The sequence below is a fragment of the Panicum virgatum genome, chromosome 9N (assembly GCF_016808335.1).
Source record: "Panicum virgatum strain AP13 chromosome 9N, P.virgatum_v5, whole genome shotgun sequence".
In the NCBI taxonomy this organism is placed as follows: Eukaryota; Viridiplantae; Streptophyta; class Magnoliopsida; order Poales; family Poaceae; genus Panicum; species Panicum virgatum.
In genome coordinates this window covers 77,899,953-77,917,396 of record NC_053153.1, presented here as the reverse complement: position 1 = coordinate 77,917,396, position 17,444 = coordinate 77,899,953, and the positions used below count along the sequence as shown (strand labels likewise).

At 47.2% G+C, this 17,444-nt stretch overlaps 2 protein-coding genes across 2 annotated transcripts; one reads left to right on the top strand and one right to left on the bottom strand.

Moving 5' to 3' along the window:
- The first annotated feature begins 447 nt into the window (after positions 1-447).
- Positions 448-2,397, top strand: LOC120692596 (non-specific lipid transfer protein GPI-anchored 14-like). The gene is made up of 3 exons (XM_039975957.1): positions 448-945; positions 1,389-1,469; positions 2,019-2,397. The coding sequence occupies exons 1-3, from the start codon at positions 612-614 to the stop codon at positions 2,177-2,179; spliced, it is 576 nt and encodes a 191-aa protein (XP_039831891.1). The 5' UTR covers positions 448-611; the 3' UTR covers positions 2,180-2,397.
- A 2,530-nt stretch (positions 2,398-4,927) lies between these two features.
- LOC120693327 (IQ domain-containing protein IQM4-like) lies at positions 4,928-14,763 on the bottom strand. The gene is made up of 11 exons (XM_039976744.1): positions 14,353-14,763; positions 8,139-8,368; positions 7,528-8,029; positions 7,304-7,418; positions 6,850-6,915; positions 6,679-6,767; positions 6,502-6,592; positions 6,262-6,408; positions 6,098-6,190; positions 5,902-6,003; positions 4,928-5,782 (listed from the first exon to the last, which is right to left on the bottom strand). Exons 3-11 carry the CDS (start codon positions 7,974-7,976, stop codon positions 5,066-5,068), a joined length of 1,869 nt encoding a protein of 622 aa, XP_039832678.1. The 5' UTR covers positions 7,977-8,029; positions 8,139-8,368; positions 14,353-14,763; the 3' UTR covers positions 4,928-5,065.
- Between the last annotated feature and the right edge of the window lie 2,681 nt (positions 14,764-17,444).

The window sequence follows — 17,444 nt, the reverse complement described above, 5'->3', positions numbered from 1 at the left end:
GCCGGCTCCTTGGCGCTCCACCACCATCGCTCACCGGCGAACACACGGCGATGGCGAGAGTTGGGATAGAGTTTGGCAACGGTTCCGAGCGGATTCTTGTGGCACCGATCGCATTTTTGGCAGCGCCATCAACATGGCCATTTCTGATTTCAGTTCGTTGGTTGGACGGACACTAAAGATAGACATGAGCTTTGCTTCTGTTCTGTGCGGCCTCACGTCACTGGGTCAACACACAACACTGGAGCAGACGAGCAGTTACCATTTCACCACACGGAGAACGCCTTGTCCGTTTTACCGACGGCGGCGCGTGGCTGCTGGTGCTGTGCGGCTTGGCCTACCGGTCCCGGCCATCAAGTGCCCGAACCCGAACAGTGTGCCACTGCGTATCCGCCTGTCCACGCGGGCACGACACGACTAGGAGGACCAGGCGCCCGGACACGTCACGTCACCGCTGCTCCTGCTCTGTTCGCCCCGTCCGTCCGGCCGGCCGCTATAACTCCCCCCTCTTCACCCCACTCCCATCCAACACTCGCACCACAAGCCTTCCAAGCTGATACAGCCAGGGGAGAAGAGAGCGAGCGACAGTGGGAGAGCGAGCCAGGAAGACGACGATGGCGGCGGCGGCGGCCCAGTGGGCGGTGGTCATGGCGGTGGCGGCGGCGGCGACGCTGGCGGGCGGCGACATGAACGCGGACAAGACGGAGTGCGCGGACCAGCTGGTGGGGCTGGCGCCGTGCCTGCAGTACGTTCAGGGGCAGGCGCTCGCGCCGCCGCCCGACTGCTGCGGCGGCCTCCGGCAGGTGCTCGGGAAGAGCCCCAAGTGCCTCTGCGTCCTCGTCAAGGACAAGGACGACCCCAACCTGGGCATCAAGATCAACGCCACCCTCGCCCTCGCCCTCCCCTCCGCCTGCGGCGCCACCCGCGCCAACGCCTCCCACTGCGCCCGTACGCCCCTGGTCCCTCACCGCTCTTGCTTGCTGCTTCTTCCTTGCCTGGCTGCTTCGAGCTGGGGATCTGCAGGAAGCTCTAGTTCTCCTCGGATGCCATGCCGATCGCCAGTCGGGTGACGCCACGCGACAACCGTCTGTCTACAGGGGCGATGCGTGCGCGGTCGTTTCGTGATCCGGGTCCTGGTTTTGGCACCACGCGCCTGTTGTGTTTCGTATCGTTGTCTGTGTTCTGTTTTTAGCAAGCTGTTAGCCGGCCATGAAAATGCAACTGGATCTTGCAATTTGGAAATGCAGAACTGTTCTCTTTTATTCTTTTTTCTCTCACTCAAACTCAACAGCATGTTCTACTTCGAGTTCTGCAACTGCAACAGTGCAACTGCAAGGCATAGAGGTGAATCGGTGCCCGGTAGTAAAATGTTCTTTTTTTTGGCCTTACAGAGCTCCTGCATATTCCTCCGGGATCGAAAGACGCCGCCGTCTTCAGCCCCGGCGGCGTCAAGGGCTCCGCTGCTGCCCCAGGTGAGCCTGCCTGTCCTCCACACCATTATCGCCTCCCCTGCTGCAGATATGTCGTATTCTGAACACCGTTTCAGATTTTTTTTTGAGATTAACACCGTTTCAGACTTTCAGTACAGACTATAGAACCCTTTAAAAAAAACTAAAGCATTTTTTTTGAACCGAGTCCTTGTTTAGTTGTCTTCAAAATTTTAAAACTTTACAAAATTCTCCGTCACGTCGAATCTTTGAACGCATGCATATTAAATGTAGTTAAACAAAATAACTAATTACATAGTTTGTTTATAATTTGCGAGACGAATTTTTTGAGTCTAATTAATTCATGATCGGATAATAATTATCAAATACAAACGGAAGTACTACAGTACTTTACCTCCAAAACTTTATACATCTAAATAAGAGCCGAACTAAAGCATTCTTTAAGTTCCCTTTCTCACTTGGAGTTGCGACTCACCGATTTTTATTTTCATTATCAAATATAAGTCCAATTTGGTCGATCCAATCCCATTGTAGCCTGTAGCACCTGACAGAGCCGCTGGTTTCTCTTGGCAGCCAAGGACAACTCGACGGCCACGACCGACTCGCGCGGCCTCCAGGCGACCAATGGAGGCGGCCGCGTCTCCTCGGCGGCGACCGCCGGCGTTGCGCTCACGGCGCTGCTCGTAGGCTGCCTTCTCCTGCTCGTGCCGGAGCTGTCGCCTAGCTCATTCTAGACCTCTGTCAAGTGCTCCCACAAGAGATCACCGGGGTGTGTGTGTGTGTCATGCTGTAGTAGTTCGTGACAGATAAATTCTGTATGCTCGTGGTGGTGTTGTGCTGCTCTACTGTTGTATGCTACTGGTGTTAAGCGTACGGGTGTGTAGGCCAAGATAGACGATTGATTTCGCTAGCTTGAATTTATTATACCAGTGCCTCTGGTTTCTTATCCTTATTTTGCCTGAATGCCTGTTTGCTGTGAGCACGTGACGCATTTGTATCAGCCGATCAGCCAAGTAACCAGATTCCATTAGCGGGCCATTGCGTTCGTCGGCGGCGGCAGCGGCGGCGGCGCGCGCGCGCCACTCGTCGACGACAGACTTGGCGTCAACAGGTTCGGGCAAACGTATCGGAGGCCGGGCCGGCACGCCGCGGGTCCCGGGGCCGGTGGCGAGGCCACCGACTGCTTCAGAAGCATGGCCACAGGGCCTCGGCTTCGGGCATGGGCGCATGGCCGCACCGGGGCAGCAGCGAGCCGAGCCCGAACGCCCGGCGGGTTCATCGCGTCCAGGAGTTCCTGCGCGGCGCGCTGAGGATGATCATTCTCAACGAGGAGGTGGCCGTCGGGGCGTATCCATCACCGGACGGAAAGGGTGGTCGTGAGCGCGGGCACCGCGGACTGCGGCAGCGGCGCGCCTGGCGAGGCTCCGGCCCTGCGTATGGCCGGATCGGGAGACGAAGACACGAAGTAACGACCGCGGGGTGGACGGTAAATGAAATACCGTCCACCCCTGGGGTCCTTCTAGCCGTTGGATCCGACTCTTACGGTCCAGATTTGCATATTCACCGTTACAGGGGGACGATGGTAACTGGGCCAAAATGGGCTATTTCTTTGTGAGTCTCGACTCGGCCCATTACTGCAGCGGGGTGGCTTCCGATGACGCCCGCGAGGTTTTTTCATTTTTATATTAAAAAAATAAAATTTCAAAAATATATATCGAATAGTGAAATTTTTAAAAATGGGTGCCTGTCGCCCCCTAATGGTCGACAGGGTGCCTGTGGGCGACAGGACATAAATGTAAAAAAATTTACATTTAGGTCCTGGCGTCCAGGGCGCATTAAACAGTGAATTTGTAAAATCGATATAAAATCGTAGAAAAATCGAAAAAATACAAACTCAACTGTTCTGGATTCTATGAAATAATATCTACAACTCTTGTTATATACATTTTTTATATCTCTTAGGAAATAAAATAATGGTATTATAAAAGTTATGACTTCTAATACTTAATATAGCAGCATGGATAAATAACCCATTTAAACTAGACATATTGCAAGATCTAATTTAAAAACTTATTCTAGAAATATTTTCTGGGCCTACCAATTTTGTACAAGCCTATGATCACCATATGCAACACTCTGGCCAAAGATGACATGCATCCAAAGGATGGATCTTGAGATTTAAATAAAAGTGCATTAAACTGGTATTTAAAATAGAGCAAGATACATTGATCAAATGAAAAACTTTATGTAACAAAAGTTGTAGATCTTGTTTCATAGAATCCAGAACAGTTGAGTTTGTATTTTTATATTTTTCTACGATTTTATATCGATTTTACAAGTTCACAGTTTAATGCGCCCTGGGCGCCAGGACCTAAATGTAATTTTTTTATATTTATGTCCTGTCGCCCACTGGATGGGCGACATGCACTCGTTTTTGAAAATTTTTCTATCCGACATATATTTTTGAAATTTTATTTTTTTTAATATAAAAATGAAAAAAAACGCGACGCCCACGGGTCGCATCCAGGCATCCGGCCCACGGTGGCTTCAAGTGCTCCCCTTGGCGCCGCCGCTTCGCGTGGTAGTGAGCTCGTCGGCCTCCGTCCTCGCGAGAACGAGAGGTGCGCCCCTTTTCTTCTCCATCACTATCGGTACGCTGTCGTATCTGTAGATTTTACCTTGTTGTGCCTGCGTTTATATTTTATTCTGCTGTTTGGGAGCCATGATTCATTGGAGCTCGGGAAACCATTCCAAGTTCCAAGGTCGGCTCCACGGCTTCTTGCCATTTTCCAGGCAGGTTGTGCAAGTCTACCCTCCAAACCCACCTGCAGGTCCTGTCGTTGCTCACGTCCCGGACAAGTTCGGCAACCTTGTGGAATACGGTAGGCACATGCTGCTTATTGTCCATCATGGTAATGTGGCACAACGTTCTGCTTTCGCAATGTTCAGACTTCAGAGTGGATATCAGCGACCGCTGGAGGCTGCTTCCAGTAACCAACCTCGGGTCGTCGACCAGGCTCTGTTCCTTCGTCAGGACAGGTGCCTCTCCGTCTCAGCCAAGGACCCCCCCTTCAATCAGCAGCAACTCGGTTTACCCCTCTGCGCCCCCCGCCCCCAGATGGCCAGATCATGACAAATCGTTCGAGCGGCCAACAATGTTCTGCAAGGTTTCGACCATCTGTGCGGCCCTTCACCATTGCCGATCATCTCCTCACATACTGCAATCATCGCGAATGGTAAGTTTCTCAGTCACCTCATCACTAGCACTTAGGGTATCCAATCTATGGAGCAAATATCTCCAATGAGCTGATCATGTTTTCTATCGTGCATTCATACTGTAGGGCAAGAGGGCTAATGTTTCATGAGTACAACGGTGTAGTGCCCGAGTGTTTTGAGGATCTGCAGAAGAAAACGAGAACTCTCAGGCTTCCCCACAGAGGATTCCGCGCATCATTCGGGGAGACACGAAGGGGAAAAGACAGTTTCTTGCACAAAAGAAGTTGTGATTCACCAGTGTGCAAAGAATAGGCAACAATATGCTGTGGAGTTGTGGCACACTGCTGTGCTGGTAGTTAGAAGCTCTGCTGGTATGGTTCATGCTATATGCCAATGGCGCGCGACTAGGCTGCACCGTGCTGCAGCCGCGACGTAGCTGTCCCCGCCGCGCCGTACGTCGGCGGGACGAGGCCACCGGGCGTGGGCGACACGAGCGGCGCGCACGGGCTCTGGTGCCGGGGCGAAGTCCCGAACCTGGCCGGCCCGGCACCGGCCCGTGGCGACAGGCTGACCTGCTCCAGCGACCGGAACTGCAGCTCCGGCGGGTAGTCCCGGACACACCCGATCCTCGGCCCGGCGCCGGTGGTCCACCGGAACGACAGCTGGTTCCCGAGCTGGTACGAGTGGAGGGCCATCTTGGAGTTGATGCGGTGCTGGATCTTCTCCTGCGGCACCACCACCAACTCCTCGCCTCCCTCGCCGCCCCGGAACAGGTTCTCCTTGCAGAAGTCCAGGCAGTCCCCGAACGCTCCCGCGCCGTGCTCGGCGGTGCCCTTGCCCAGCTGGTTCTTGTTCACCGTCAGCCGCGGCGGGCGCTTGCGCTGCAGCCGGTTGCCCGACGAGGACCTCTTCATCACTGGGGTGCCTCCTCCTCCTCCTCCTGCTGCTGCGGTGGTTGCTGTATCACCGCTCGTGGAGGGTGGCGTGGCCGGCGTGGTGTTGGCTGTGGCCTTGTCTTGGTCGGTGCCAGGGGTTTGGGGCTTGGAGTCTTCTTGCCTCGCGGGATCGCTGCTCTCCCTGTGCCTGAGCCCCTCGTCCTCCTCGCCTTCTGATGGGCTCAACTGTAGCAAAACCGGCAACATAAGGATGTTATCGTGTCAGAAAAAGCCAAAGTAATAGGCTTTTCTTCCTGGACAAAGATGATATATACAGCAAAATAGCACTCGATTTGCTTCTTCACCTTGACATTTGTAAGATCCACGTTCCTCGTCTTCAGATAGTTCATGAACTCCCGGAAGTTTGCCTCCGTGGGCCGGTAGTGACCACTATGTGGCCAGACAGCCTGGAAACATGTTCAACTGAATCAGACAGGTGAGTTCGGTGCTGTACCAGTACTAAACACTACGAGGCTGGTAGTGAAGTGTTGATCCATGCACCCTTAGAATTCCCTTCTCTACAACCAGTCTGCCCGCAGCAGATGTGGCTCCACCAGCTAGGAAGCTCGAGTGCTGAAATGTGCCCTTGCTCTTCTGCAATAATGTGGTTGTTTATTTTGTTAGAGGCCAGATTCATGGTTTCAAGGTGGTGGGGTTGGACATACAGTGCCGATGTATAGAATTCTCGTTGTGCTCAGCACGAAGATCCATTTTGCACCCCTGGGGCCCTCAAACGTGTCGATGATTTTGCGACTCAGCTTGTACATCATCTTTCCATCCTCAACCACGACCTCGTAGATTTCCCTTTCTTTCTGTACAAAGTAGCAAAACATCTAGTGTTCAGATATGCAGAATTTTCAGCTTTGAGATTTCAGATTCATTGGTGCGAGGGATGAGGCACTTACTGGACCAAGATACCTGATGCATTGCTGCAGCAGCTTCGATCTTGGGCACCGGTCCTCCATATCAACCTCCTTTCCTTCACCGATATCCAACCTATTCAAACATGATTTCAGAGAGCTTTTAACTTCTTTTCTTCACCTAGTTTGGATATAGCTTTAAAAGTTTTGTATGAACTATACCAGTAAAAGAATGGCTGTTTGCTCTCACAGTGTAGCCAATGTTGGTAATAATAGTGCAGATTGTGACCATACCGATGTCGAGGGTCAATCTGTCAATGAAACATAAATGAGTTGTTATCTATGATGTCCTTTCATCAGTTAGTGTTTGAAGGGAATCATTTTTATGCATACTGCTTCGAGCCAGTGTTGCAGTGCAAGCTTCTGAGCTTTTTCATCCTTGGAAAGACCTTTCCCCACCTGAAGCAAAAGCAGAAAAAAAATACCAGTGATAGATTCGGTATTCAATAATCAATAGTGCTAGAACAACAATGTGCCAGTAGTCCTATGGAAAATAGAACACATCGTTTCAGCAGTTTGGCATATCAGCTTCATGGCAACATTTGCCCCATTAATGACACCATTCAGCAATACAAAAACACCAGACCAAATTTACCAGTAACAGCAGAATAAAATTAGTTATACCTGTTCAGTTTACCAAGTTCATAATATTATAAAAATGATTAATACTAATGAAAGGATCACAATAATGCCACGAGCTCAAAGTTCCATAATACTTTTTTCCAATTCACAGTTACAAGCTCAAAATAATGGTTATGCAACATAATTTGTAAACATGTGAATTTACCTTGGCAGCTCTTGTTCTGGCACGAGACCACCTTGAGAGGGCCGTCTCCGGCTTCTGTACCTCATAGAATGACACTGAACTGCGCTTGAGCAGTGCGAAATCAAGTAGTTTCCACCTGGTTTTAGAATCAAAATTCATAAAATTTAGTTACCATTACCCCAATATCAGAAAAACACCATATCAAGTTTGAGAATGAATCATCAAACGCATGGAATAGCACAAACCAGCGTTGTTCAACAAGAACAGCACAATCAGCAAGCTGCCGTCTTGTCCTGAAGCTCCTGTACACCTTCTGCACCCTTATTGCTGCAGCCTGGTGTTTCGGGCTGACCATTGCAATCACCGGAGAATTTGGTGGCAAATTATCCAAGGATCCATGTCTTCGCAGGTTGATAGGCTTGTAGTTGCCACTCTTCTTTGCAGGTTGAGGGCTCACAATTGATAGCGTAGTTTCAGCTTGAAATGGATCACTGTCCCTTGTTTCAAAGCTTAAAGAGCCTCGTATGATGAGCCTCTTGGAAGTCAGGGCATCGAGCAATGCCGGTGGTGACTCAAGGGTATCAAGCGTGCTAAGATTATCAAAGCTTAGAGACCGCACAAAGAGCCTGTCCATATCATCGTCATCATCCTCAGGAAGGTAGTCATCTTGTGGGTATGAGATTGACAGCCCCATTTATATCTCTTCCGCAGTTGTGTTCTTTACTTCTTTATGAATGCTTTGACACACAGTGTCAAGAACGAAGGTATGGGATAAGGTTCTTTGAATTGACATAGTTGTGTTAGAAACAGATTCATGACTTCTCTTCGTTTATTTGTGATTTTACCATGAGACTACCTTTGAGAAGTCTTGTGCCTCTTACGATTAAAAAGTCGTTTCCTGCATGGACGGCAGACGGAGAGGAAAGAAAGAAGAGACCAAGAAATCTTGACATAATAAGTATTCTAAGGCCGAAAAAAGGGAAAGGAGCTCAATCAATCAACAATCAGCTTTACCTCTTTACCTTCAAATTTCTTGCACCATCCATCAAATAGAGCCTCTTGAGAGGAGGTCTGCGAGCCAGAGGGCTGAAAGGAAAGAGCAAAATTTGCAGGGCAAATGAGAGTAGATTTAGGAGGAACCACTCATAACTGGTGCATGGTTAATGACCACGCAATAGGGCAAGTGACAAAAACACGGCGGAGGTTTGTCTCCAGCCTTGAGCCTATAAATAACAAAGCAAGGCTGAGGTGCCTACATGTTCTCAGGAAGAAAAGGAAGATGGTATACTATTTATTTATTTTGTTATGGCAAGATGGTATACTATTTGGTGTTGTTGAAAATAGACATCACATAGAAAACATGACATGCGCTAGGCCTTGTTTGTTTTCTTCTAGTATTCCCTAGCGCACGCAAGCCGAGAAAAAAAATCTTGCATGCATGGAGTACTAAATGAGGTTTATTTGCAAAACTTTTTCAGGGATGGGTGTAACTTTTCGCGACAAATCTAATGGCGGTAATTAAACGATGATTGGCTACAGTGATGTTACAGTCAGGGTTAACCGAACCGTCGGTAACCGGTCCGGTTTGACCGGTTACCGGTCAAACCGGTCCGGCCCGGTACCGGTTCGGTCCGGTATGAAACCGGTCCAAATTCAAAATTTAAATTTGAATTCAAAAAAAATGAAAAATTCCTAAAAATACTTCAAGGTGCAATGAATCTAATGGTGTCAAATTTTCTCCAAAATTCGTTCATTTAGTATGGTTTGCGGAATTTATAAGTTAAATAAAAAAAAGAAAAAGAAAAAAAGCCGCGGCCCATTAAGGGCCCATCGCGTTGCAGTGTTCATTTAACCTGGCATCCGAGAACCAGAAGGCTCACTCGCGTCTCTCTCATCCGCTCCCCCCTCAGTGAGTCCAGTCCGCCGCCAGAAGTCGCCGACCGCCGCCCTTCGCCGGCTAGCCGCCCTCAGCTCCCGGCTAACCGGTCTCCCCCACCGGTAAGCCAGACCGGTAGCAGATCTACCGGTCCCGTCCGGTTAGCCGCCCGGGGAGGCCGGTTTACCGGCTTGGAGAGGCGGTAAACTGCCAATTAGCGGCGGTAAGCCGCGGTCAGGTTAGGATTTTTTTCCTAGGATTTAGGTGTATTTAGATGTTTTGTTTTAGGATTTAGGTGTATGACTTAGGTATATTTAGAATTTAGGAAAGATTTATTTATATTACATGATTTTTTGCACTATGTAGTAGGTTTTAGCTAGATTTAATTTAGGTGTATTAGATGATTTTTGACACTATAACTTAGGTAGGAGTAAGTGTAAGGATCACCGGGGTGTCCGACCCTAGAGGGGGAGGGGGTGAATAGGGTCGCTAATCGCTTTTCTATCCTAGGGCTCAATCTAATTGCTTAAGATAAACCTAACACGTCCTACACATGCTAGTTATGACTAAGGTTTATCTATGCTACCCTCTACTTACCCCAAAAGACTTGCCACCTATAGCCAATCCTAATCAAACTAACTAGGAAAGTAAAGGTAAGCAAGAAAGAGTAAATGCGGAAACGTAATGCGGTAAGTAAAGCGGTAAGGGAGAGGATATGCAAACTCCCGTGAAGACACCAAGACACACGATTTAACGTGGTTCGGTTAGGACACCAAAGTCCCTCCCTACGTCCACGGCCACTTGCTCACAAAGAACAAGTGTGATACCGAGTCTCTTCGCTTGATCACCGTCTTGCCACGCCTCCAAGGCTCCCGACAAGCAAAGGCTAAGTGACACCAAGTCACAAAGACGAGGTCACCGCCACCGTCTATCTCGAAGCGTCACCACGGCACCGTCTTCACTATCTTGGAGCTTTAACACCAAGTAGGGGCCTCCTTCCCCGCACAAAGTGTCGTTGCCACTCCACACCAAGTCGGAGGGTCACACGACGAGTACAAGTGTTTGCTTGCCGCAGCAAGACTTCTCTCAAGGGAGCTCTCGCAAGAACTAATCCCTAATCAAGCACTAAGCACTCTAACAAGTGTGCTTAAGCCTATATGATGTACAATGAAGCTCTATGGTGGTTGGAGATGATCTTTAGCTCTAGTATACTTCTTTGAACTCCAGCACTCTCAAATGGTGCGGCCTTGGGGATATATATAGGCAGCACAAGCAAAAATAGCCGTTGGAGAAAAGCTGCCAGAAATGTGCTTAACACCGGTTAATCTGATGCTCCCCAAATTGCCATCGTCGGTTTAACCGGTGATACTAAACTGCCCACTGAAAACTAGCCGTTACGTGTACGGGCAATCAACCGACGCAATCGACCGGTGTATGTTAATATTAGCGTCGGTTTAACCGGTGAGTGCAACTGTCCTCTGATCCTTGAAAAACAAACTCTCTGGACAACTGCACCGATGCCATTAACCGGTGCATCATCGGTTCATCCGATGTATGCATTTTTCTTGGTCTGCTTCTGCCATTGCACCGACGTATTCAAACTTCCTATCGTCGGTTCATCCGGTGCCAAACCCTAGCCCGCAGGCCATCTCTGTCATTGCACCGATGAGTACATTTTGCCTTACGTCGGTTTAACCGGTGATACTAAAACTCCCAGACGTGCTCAAGTCAATGCACCGACGTGTGTAATTTGCTTGGCGTCGGTTCAACCGGTGACTTGATTTCTTTTAGGTTTCAGGGCGCTGCCCTGAGACCCGCGAGGGGCGGCTCCCCCTCGACCCCCGTCCGCTAACCGGGTAGCGGAACCCCCGTAGGGGCGGCCCTTCGGGCCTAGCTTCTCCTCTCTTCTCTTTGTCATCACTTGAACCTAAAAGCCTGAGTATATCATCTAAGCAAACACATTAGTTCAAGTGTTGCGTGTGTCATCAATCGCCAAAACATTATATTGAAATATGGCATGAGAGGCCATTTTCGCTACAGTAAGAATAATAGATGATATATTTTTGTTGTGCATGTATGCAGATAGACAATGGCAAGCAGAGATGATATATTTTTGTTGTGCATGTATGCAGATATATCGTTTCATGCAGTGGATGGCATCTACTGAGTTCCAACACAGCAAATGGACGAATACAGAAGATGGTAGATTTACTCATGCAAGTTTTTCAAGTATGGAGTGGTGTGATGCATTGAAATATATCATCGACACGGTTCAACCAATATACAAGTTCCTCTGCTTCGCTAATCAGGACAAGAAGCCGAACATGTGCGAAGTCGTGATGGCCTACCAGACTATGAAATAGGAGCTGAAGTCTTTCTTTGGGACAAATGTTTCCACACTGAAAGAGTATGTAGAGGTGGTGGACGAGAGGTTGGGTGACGTGTTCATAGGCACGTATGTGGGTCCAGGTAAGCACACATCAGTCGTCTATTTTTAAACTCTATTGAAATAATGCTTATTTGAAGTGATTTATATTTTGCAGCTGCTGTCCTAAATCCGAGGTATGCATATACGATGGATCCAACTCAACAAATGTTTCGTGGACTTAAGGATACATTTCAGCGCATGACGGATCTCCAGAGCGCCGTCCAGGCATTGCAGGAGTTTGACGTGTTTCGGTAGAAAATTGGCGAGTATAGCAGTGATATGGCAATGCGGATGGCGATGGACCCAAAGACATCCCCATGTAAGAGTTATTCCGTATGAAATTGTTATTTTCTCTATTCGAAAATATTGCTTACATACTTGGTTGCACATGCAGCGTCTTGGTGGATGATGTTCGGATCAAGTACTCCAAAACTGCAGTACCTTGCCATGAGGCTTGTTTCACAATGTTGTTCGTCCAGTGGATGCGAGCGGAACTGGAGTACTTTTGCCTTGCTGCATACAAAGGTTCGCAATCGGTTGTCGCACAAGAAACTTAATAAGCTTGTCTATGTCAACTACAATCTTCGTCTCCGACTTGAGGAGGTCTCCGGCTCACTGATGCGTGAAGAAGGTGATTTCATTGACCAGCTAGCCCATCTTTCTTTCTATGATGAGAAAAATCCGGTGCGGGAATGGATGGAATATGGTAGATCTAACCGGGCTCCAGTTCTGGACGAGGATGATGATGACGGCGACATCCCTCTCCCGTCCCATATTGTCAGAGATCAAATAAACGTGTCAGATCTACGTGAGGCTACGGGGAATGATTCCATCAGCGATTGGGCACGTCAAAATATAGGTGACACTCACCTAGGGAAGAGAAAGTTGCACAAGTGGCCTAAGAAGGGTGACTCGAAGCGTCGAAAAGACAAAGGAACAGCAAAACCAGTGAACAGCGACACCGAGACTGATGATGGCGAAGGTGAGCGTAGTCCTCCGTATCAGGAGTCCAAGGATAGCAGCTCGGCCGATGATTGTGACGGTGCTGAGCCTGATGCTGCTGGTGGTGGTAGTGGTGCTGATGCTGCTGCTGGTGGTGTGGTCGTGCTCGTGGTGTTCGTTTCACAGGTATATATTGCACATACAAATACACACATATTTCTGACTATTGACTACTAATTATGAAATATGGTTGATTGCAGGGGAAACTCAGTTCACACATGCCACTCAGGACACCGACCATGGAGCACCGCAATCGCAGAGGAGAACAGGTGGACCGACGGACTATGACAGTCCACAGAACTCTTCTTCCTCCTACAGCGATTCGAGGCACTCTTTTCACTATCCCATTCCTGACATCAGCATGCAGCCACCGACGAGATGGGTGTACGAATGGGAAGACCCCCATTTTTACACTATGTTAGTTCAGGAATGGCAGACAACATCGGCGTGGACGGGCCAAATTTGGCAACACTACAAGGCTGAGCTGCTTAGAGTGCGAGGTATCGCTTTGATGTCCACCGCCGAATACCAAACCACATCCCAAATGGGGGTCTTCCCATTCCTACGTTGAACTTTCATTTCATGTGTATAGGTGTATGACTCCGTATTTGTATGCACGCTTATTACTATTGTATTTGTATGCATGATTATAACTCATTGCTTTGGTAGGGTCATTTACATTAAAATGTGCATAGCTCATGTCGAAATTTTCTTTTATTTCACACCGGGAATCCATTTTTCAAGCGTCGGAAAAATACTCTAAACTACCGGTATACCGGCCAAACCGGCCGGTATACCGGTGTAACCGGTCGGTTCACGATTTAAAACGGACCGCCGAAAACACCGGTATACCGACCAAACCGGCTGGTATACCGGACTATCCTACCGGAATACCGGTACGTACCGGTTTAACTTCGTCTCAAGAGTATTTGATGTTTAGTACATCAAATACTGTGGTGACTGTCACTTGGATTATGAGTTCTACTCGTACGCTTCTAGGCCCCGTTTGGTTCCCTAGTGCTAGATATCACTAGGAACTTTGACCATTAATTACGAGTGTCAAACTAAGTCAGTTTACAAAACCAACTTCAAAACACCTGCGCTATAGGAACCCTGAAGAATCTAATGAGATTTTTGACCGCGTAATTAGAGGATGGTTACTGTAACCAGGGTTTCCATTCCCGACCGGACCGGCCTAACCGCCGGGCTCCAGTACCGGTTTACCGGTCCGGTTTACCGGTCTACTCATAATGAGATTATGAGTAGAACTCATAATCCAAGTGACAGTCAAAGTTCCTATAGCCCCGTTTAGTTGCAGGCTGTAAAAATTTTGAAAAGGCATCTTTTTATATTTGATGTACTAAACATAGACTAATCATAAAAATAATTACAGAACTCGTCTGTAAATCGCGAGACGAATCTAATGAGCCTAATTAATCTGGCATTAGAGATTATTTACTGTAGCATTACTGTAGCAATTTAGCACCTAATTACAGCCTAATTAGGTTCATTAGATTCGTCTCGCCATTTACAGACAACAGTCGCAACGCGTTTTTTATTTCGTCTAGATTTAAGTCTCCATGCGGGTGCCGGAAAATTTTTTTTGAATTTGGAAGTTTGGAACTGAACACGGGCTTAGTATTCTCTTGGCACTCGATGCCCAGCAAAATAAGTGCTCCAGCACCGTACCGTGACTCCGATTGCTGCTACACACGTCGAGGCGAAATGAAACGCACCAACCAGGCCAAATTAGCAGGATGCTACCTCACGAGCATTCCACCGTACACCTCGCATGCAGTGGCAGAACTTGGCATCCGTGCTCCCAACGGCTCACCGGCGACTGCGATGCCGTGATGAGGTTGAGTCGCGTTTCGGAGGCGGGTTCCAGCCTTCTTCTTCAGTCATCGTCTCCGCTTCCTGCACTTTGAGAAGCAGCAACATGATCCATGCTCCCTTCCTTTTCCCTCCCCGAGGCCCTGGGGAAGGAAACAACCAAAGCTGCATCCGCCCCGCGAACTACTGAACCAATCCGCCGCAGCGCCCGTGCATTTCAAGAGCACATGCGTCGGCACCTAGCTATCTCCGCCGCCACGCATGGCGCTGCCTCTGAAGCTCTGACGGTTTGCTACTTTGCTTGCAGTTTCCGGCTGTCCGTCCTGTAGGGAAGAAGACGCATGTTTGGTTCACTGAGCCCAGGAAGTTAGAGGCCCATGCTTTTTTTTTGAAAAAAAATTTGTTTTACCTCTTTCTACTATCACTAAAGTTTAGTTTTCCTCCCGCAACTACGAAATTGGATAATTCACCTCCCTCAACTTTTCAAACCGTGCATTTTACCTGACTCGAGTGGTTTTGAAAACTGCTCCGCTACAGTAACCGCGTCCGCTACAGCAACCGCGGTTGCTACAGTAACCGCGGTTGCTACAGTAACCGCGGTTGCTACAGTAACCGTAGTTTAGTTTTCCTTTTTAAAGAAAATTTCAGTTGAATCTTTCAAAAATCATTGTAAATCATAGAAAAATCATAAAATGAAAAATTCAATTTTGTTGGACTGCACATGAAAAGATCTACACATTGAACATATAATATGATATGTTTTAGTATATAGTTTATAAAAAATTATAAAATAGAAAATCTAATTTTATTAAACTCCACATGAAATTGAATTTACAATGATTTACAAAATTAGGTTCCACATGAAATTGAATCTAAAAAAATTCAATTTTGTAAATTTAATTTCATGTGAAGTCTAACAAAATTAGATTTTTTATTTTATGATTTTTCTATGATTTACAATGATGTTTCATAGATTCAGCCAAATAAATAAAAAAGACAAAAACAAAACCTTCGTAGTAAAAACTTTATACTAAAGCATATCATATTATATGTTCAATGTGTAGATCTTCTCATGTGGAGTCCAACAAAATTAAATTTTTTATTTTATGATTTTTCTATAATTTACAATGATTTTTCAAAGATTCAACTGAAATATTTTTTTTAAAAAAGAAAAAGACAAAACTATGGTTACTGTAGCGAAACAGTCTTCAAAACCACTCGATGGAGGTAAAATGTACGGTTTGAAAAGTTGAGGGAGGTGAAGTACCGGTTTCGTAGTTGCGGGAGGAAAATCAAATTTTCGTGATAGTTGGAGGAGATAAAACAGATTTTTTTTTTGAGCTCGGCCCATTCTTGTTCTCAGTCTGGGCTCGGTGGGCCTATCTATGGCCCATACTATCTCCACCCGCTTTCTTTTTTTCCCCTTAATTTTTGAGATGAAACTATCTCAGCCCATCTCTCCTCTCTGCTGCACCTGCGTACTCCAGGTTACAACGGTGACGACAAGGAAAGTACACCAGCACCAACCCAACCAGCAAATTGTCAACAGACAGAGGAGACACTCCAAAGCTACTAGTGATCATGCTTGTGACAAGCACAAGTCACCAGAACCGTATCAAATGCTTTCTTCCCCAGTAAACCAAAACACAACAATATCAGGTGTGTGGCTCATGCGATGCTGACGCAGTCGTCACACACTTTACATCCTTAATCACATTGAAGCATGCGCAATTGCAACCGAGTCCTCTGTGGTCTTCTCCAGATCCTGCCAACCAAACGCCACTCATCAAGTTGTATCGCACATGAAAGGGACATGCCCCCTCCTCCGGTCAGTTCACGATGGACTTGAACCCGCACGGATCATGCCATCCTGGTCTCCGATCGGTCGATGTTGTCTCCTCCTAGGAACAGGTACTACGCCAATTGCAATTTCGTTATGTCACTTGAGTGGTTGATCAGGGCCAGGCAGCTACCGTGCCATCATTCTGACAGTAACCCGGAAACTGATATTCTGCGTCCACTACGTTGGTTGAACTTGCTTGGTGCACAATGCAAGTAGCTGAATACATCGTTGTCATCCATCCTTGTACTATAAGCTTACAGCTTAATTTGACTAAACATTCATCAGATACCACATTAGCGTCTAATCAGATACCTTTTGTTTTGGATAGCTCATCCTGGCTGCAGGGGCAGTAATATTTGTTTCGGTGTACTGTATCATTGAAGTGTTCAGTGACAAGCAAGAGCACTGAGTCTGTAAAAATAAATGAATCTTGTTTTAGGCTTTGTTTAGATCCCAAAACGCAAAATGCAAAATTTTTGTAAATCGCTTGCATAGTGTACTAAATATAATCAAAAAATAAATCATATTACACAAATGGACTGTAAATCGCGAGACAAATCTAATGAGCATAATTATGACGTGATTAGACACTAAAGTGCTACAGTACGTCTACAGTAACATGCTCTAATGGTGGATTAATTGGGCTCATTAGATTCGTCTCGTAGTTTACAGATGAGATCTATAATTAGTTTTGTGATCAGTCTACATTTAATACTTCAAATATTGAAGATTATTTTCCAAAAACGTAAAAATACAAAATGCAAAGTGATCTAAGCACACCCTGCTGCTTGGGCAAGCAGCACCTGAGCCCAGCAATAAAGCACACAACCATTATCTCAGGCCTTGAGCAATGGCGCCCTGTACGTCCCCCTGAGATCGTACACTTGTCATTGCATCGCTGGAATTCAGGAAAAAATCATTGGGAATTCAGAACAGGCCAGCACGATTCTGAAGCGAGATATGACTCGTCAGCGATGTAGGGAAGGAGAGACCCCCACACCGCACAGGATCATTCAATACTGTGCTGACCATGACAGAGAGCTGAATTCTTTTGTCTCTGATTCAGACAGCGATGGATGATGGAGTCGGATAGGTAGATAAACACAAACTAAACACGCTCTCCAGAATTCAGCAGCAGACCAGTCAAGAAACGCACTACACGTCTCGGCGCAGCAAGGAA

What these genes read in the sequence shown, in the direction of transcription:
- LOC120693327 (XM_039976744.1), bottom strand. Translation starts at nt 7,976, where the DNA reads ATGGGGCTGTCAATCTCATACCCACAAGATGACTACCTTCCTGAGGAT. An exon ending in GTTCTTGTTGAACAACGCTG is followed by an intron (nt 7,419 to 7,527) that starts GTTTGTGCTATT and finishes TTCTAAAACCAG; the next exon opens with GTGGAAACTACTTGATTTCG. An exon ending in TGGATCTTACAAATGTCAAG is followed by an intron (nt 5,783 to 5,901) that starts GTGAAGAAGCAA and finishes GTTTTGCTACAG; the next exon opens with TTGAGCCCATCAGAAGGCGA.
- LOC120692596 (XM_039975957.1), top strand. Translation starts at nt 612, where the DNA reads ATGGCGGCGGCGGCGGCCCAGTGGGCGGTGGTCATGGCGGTGGCGGCG. An exon ending in CAACGCCTCCCACTGCGCCC is followed by an intron (nt 946 to 1,388) that starts GTACGCCCCTGG and finishes TTGGCCTTACAG; the next exon opens with AGCTCCTGCATATTCCTCCG. An exon ending in GGGCTCCGCTGCTGCCCCAG is followed by an intron (nt 1,470 to 2,018) that starts GTGAGCCTGCCT and finishes TTCTCTTGGCAG; the next exon opens with CCAAGGACAACTCGACGGCC.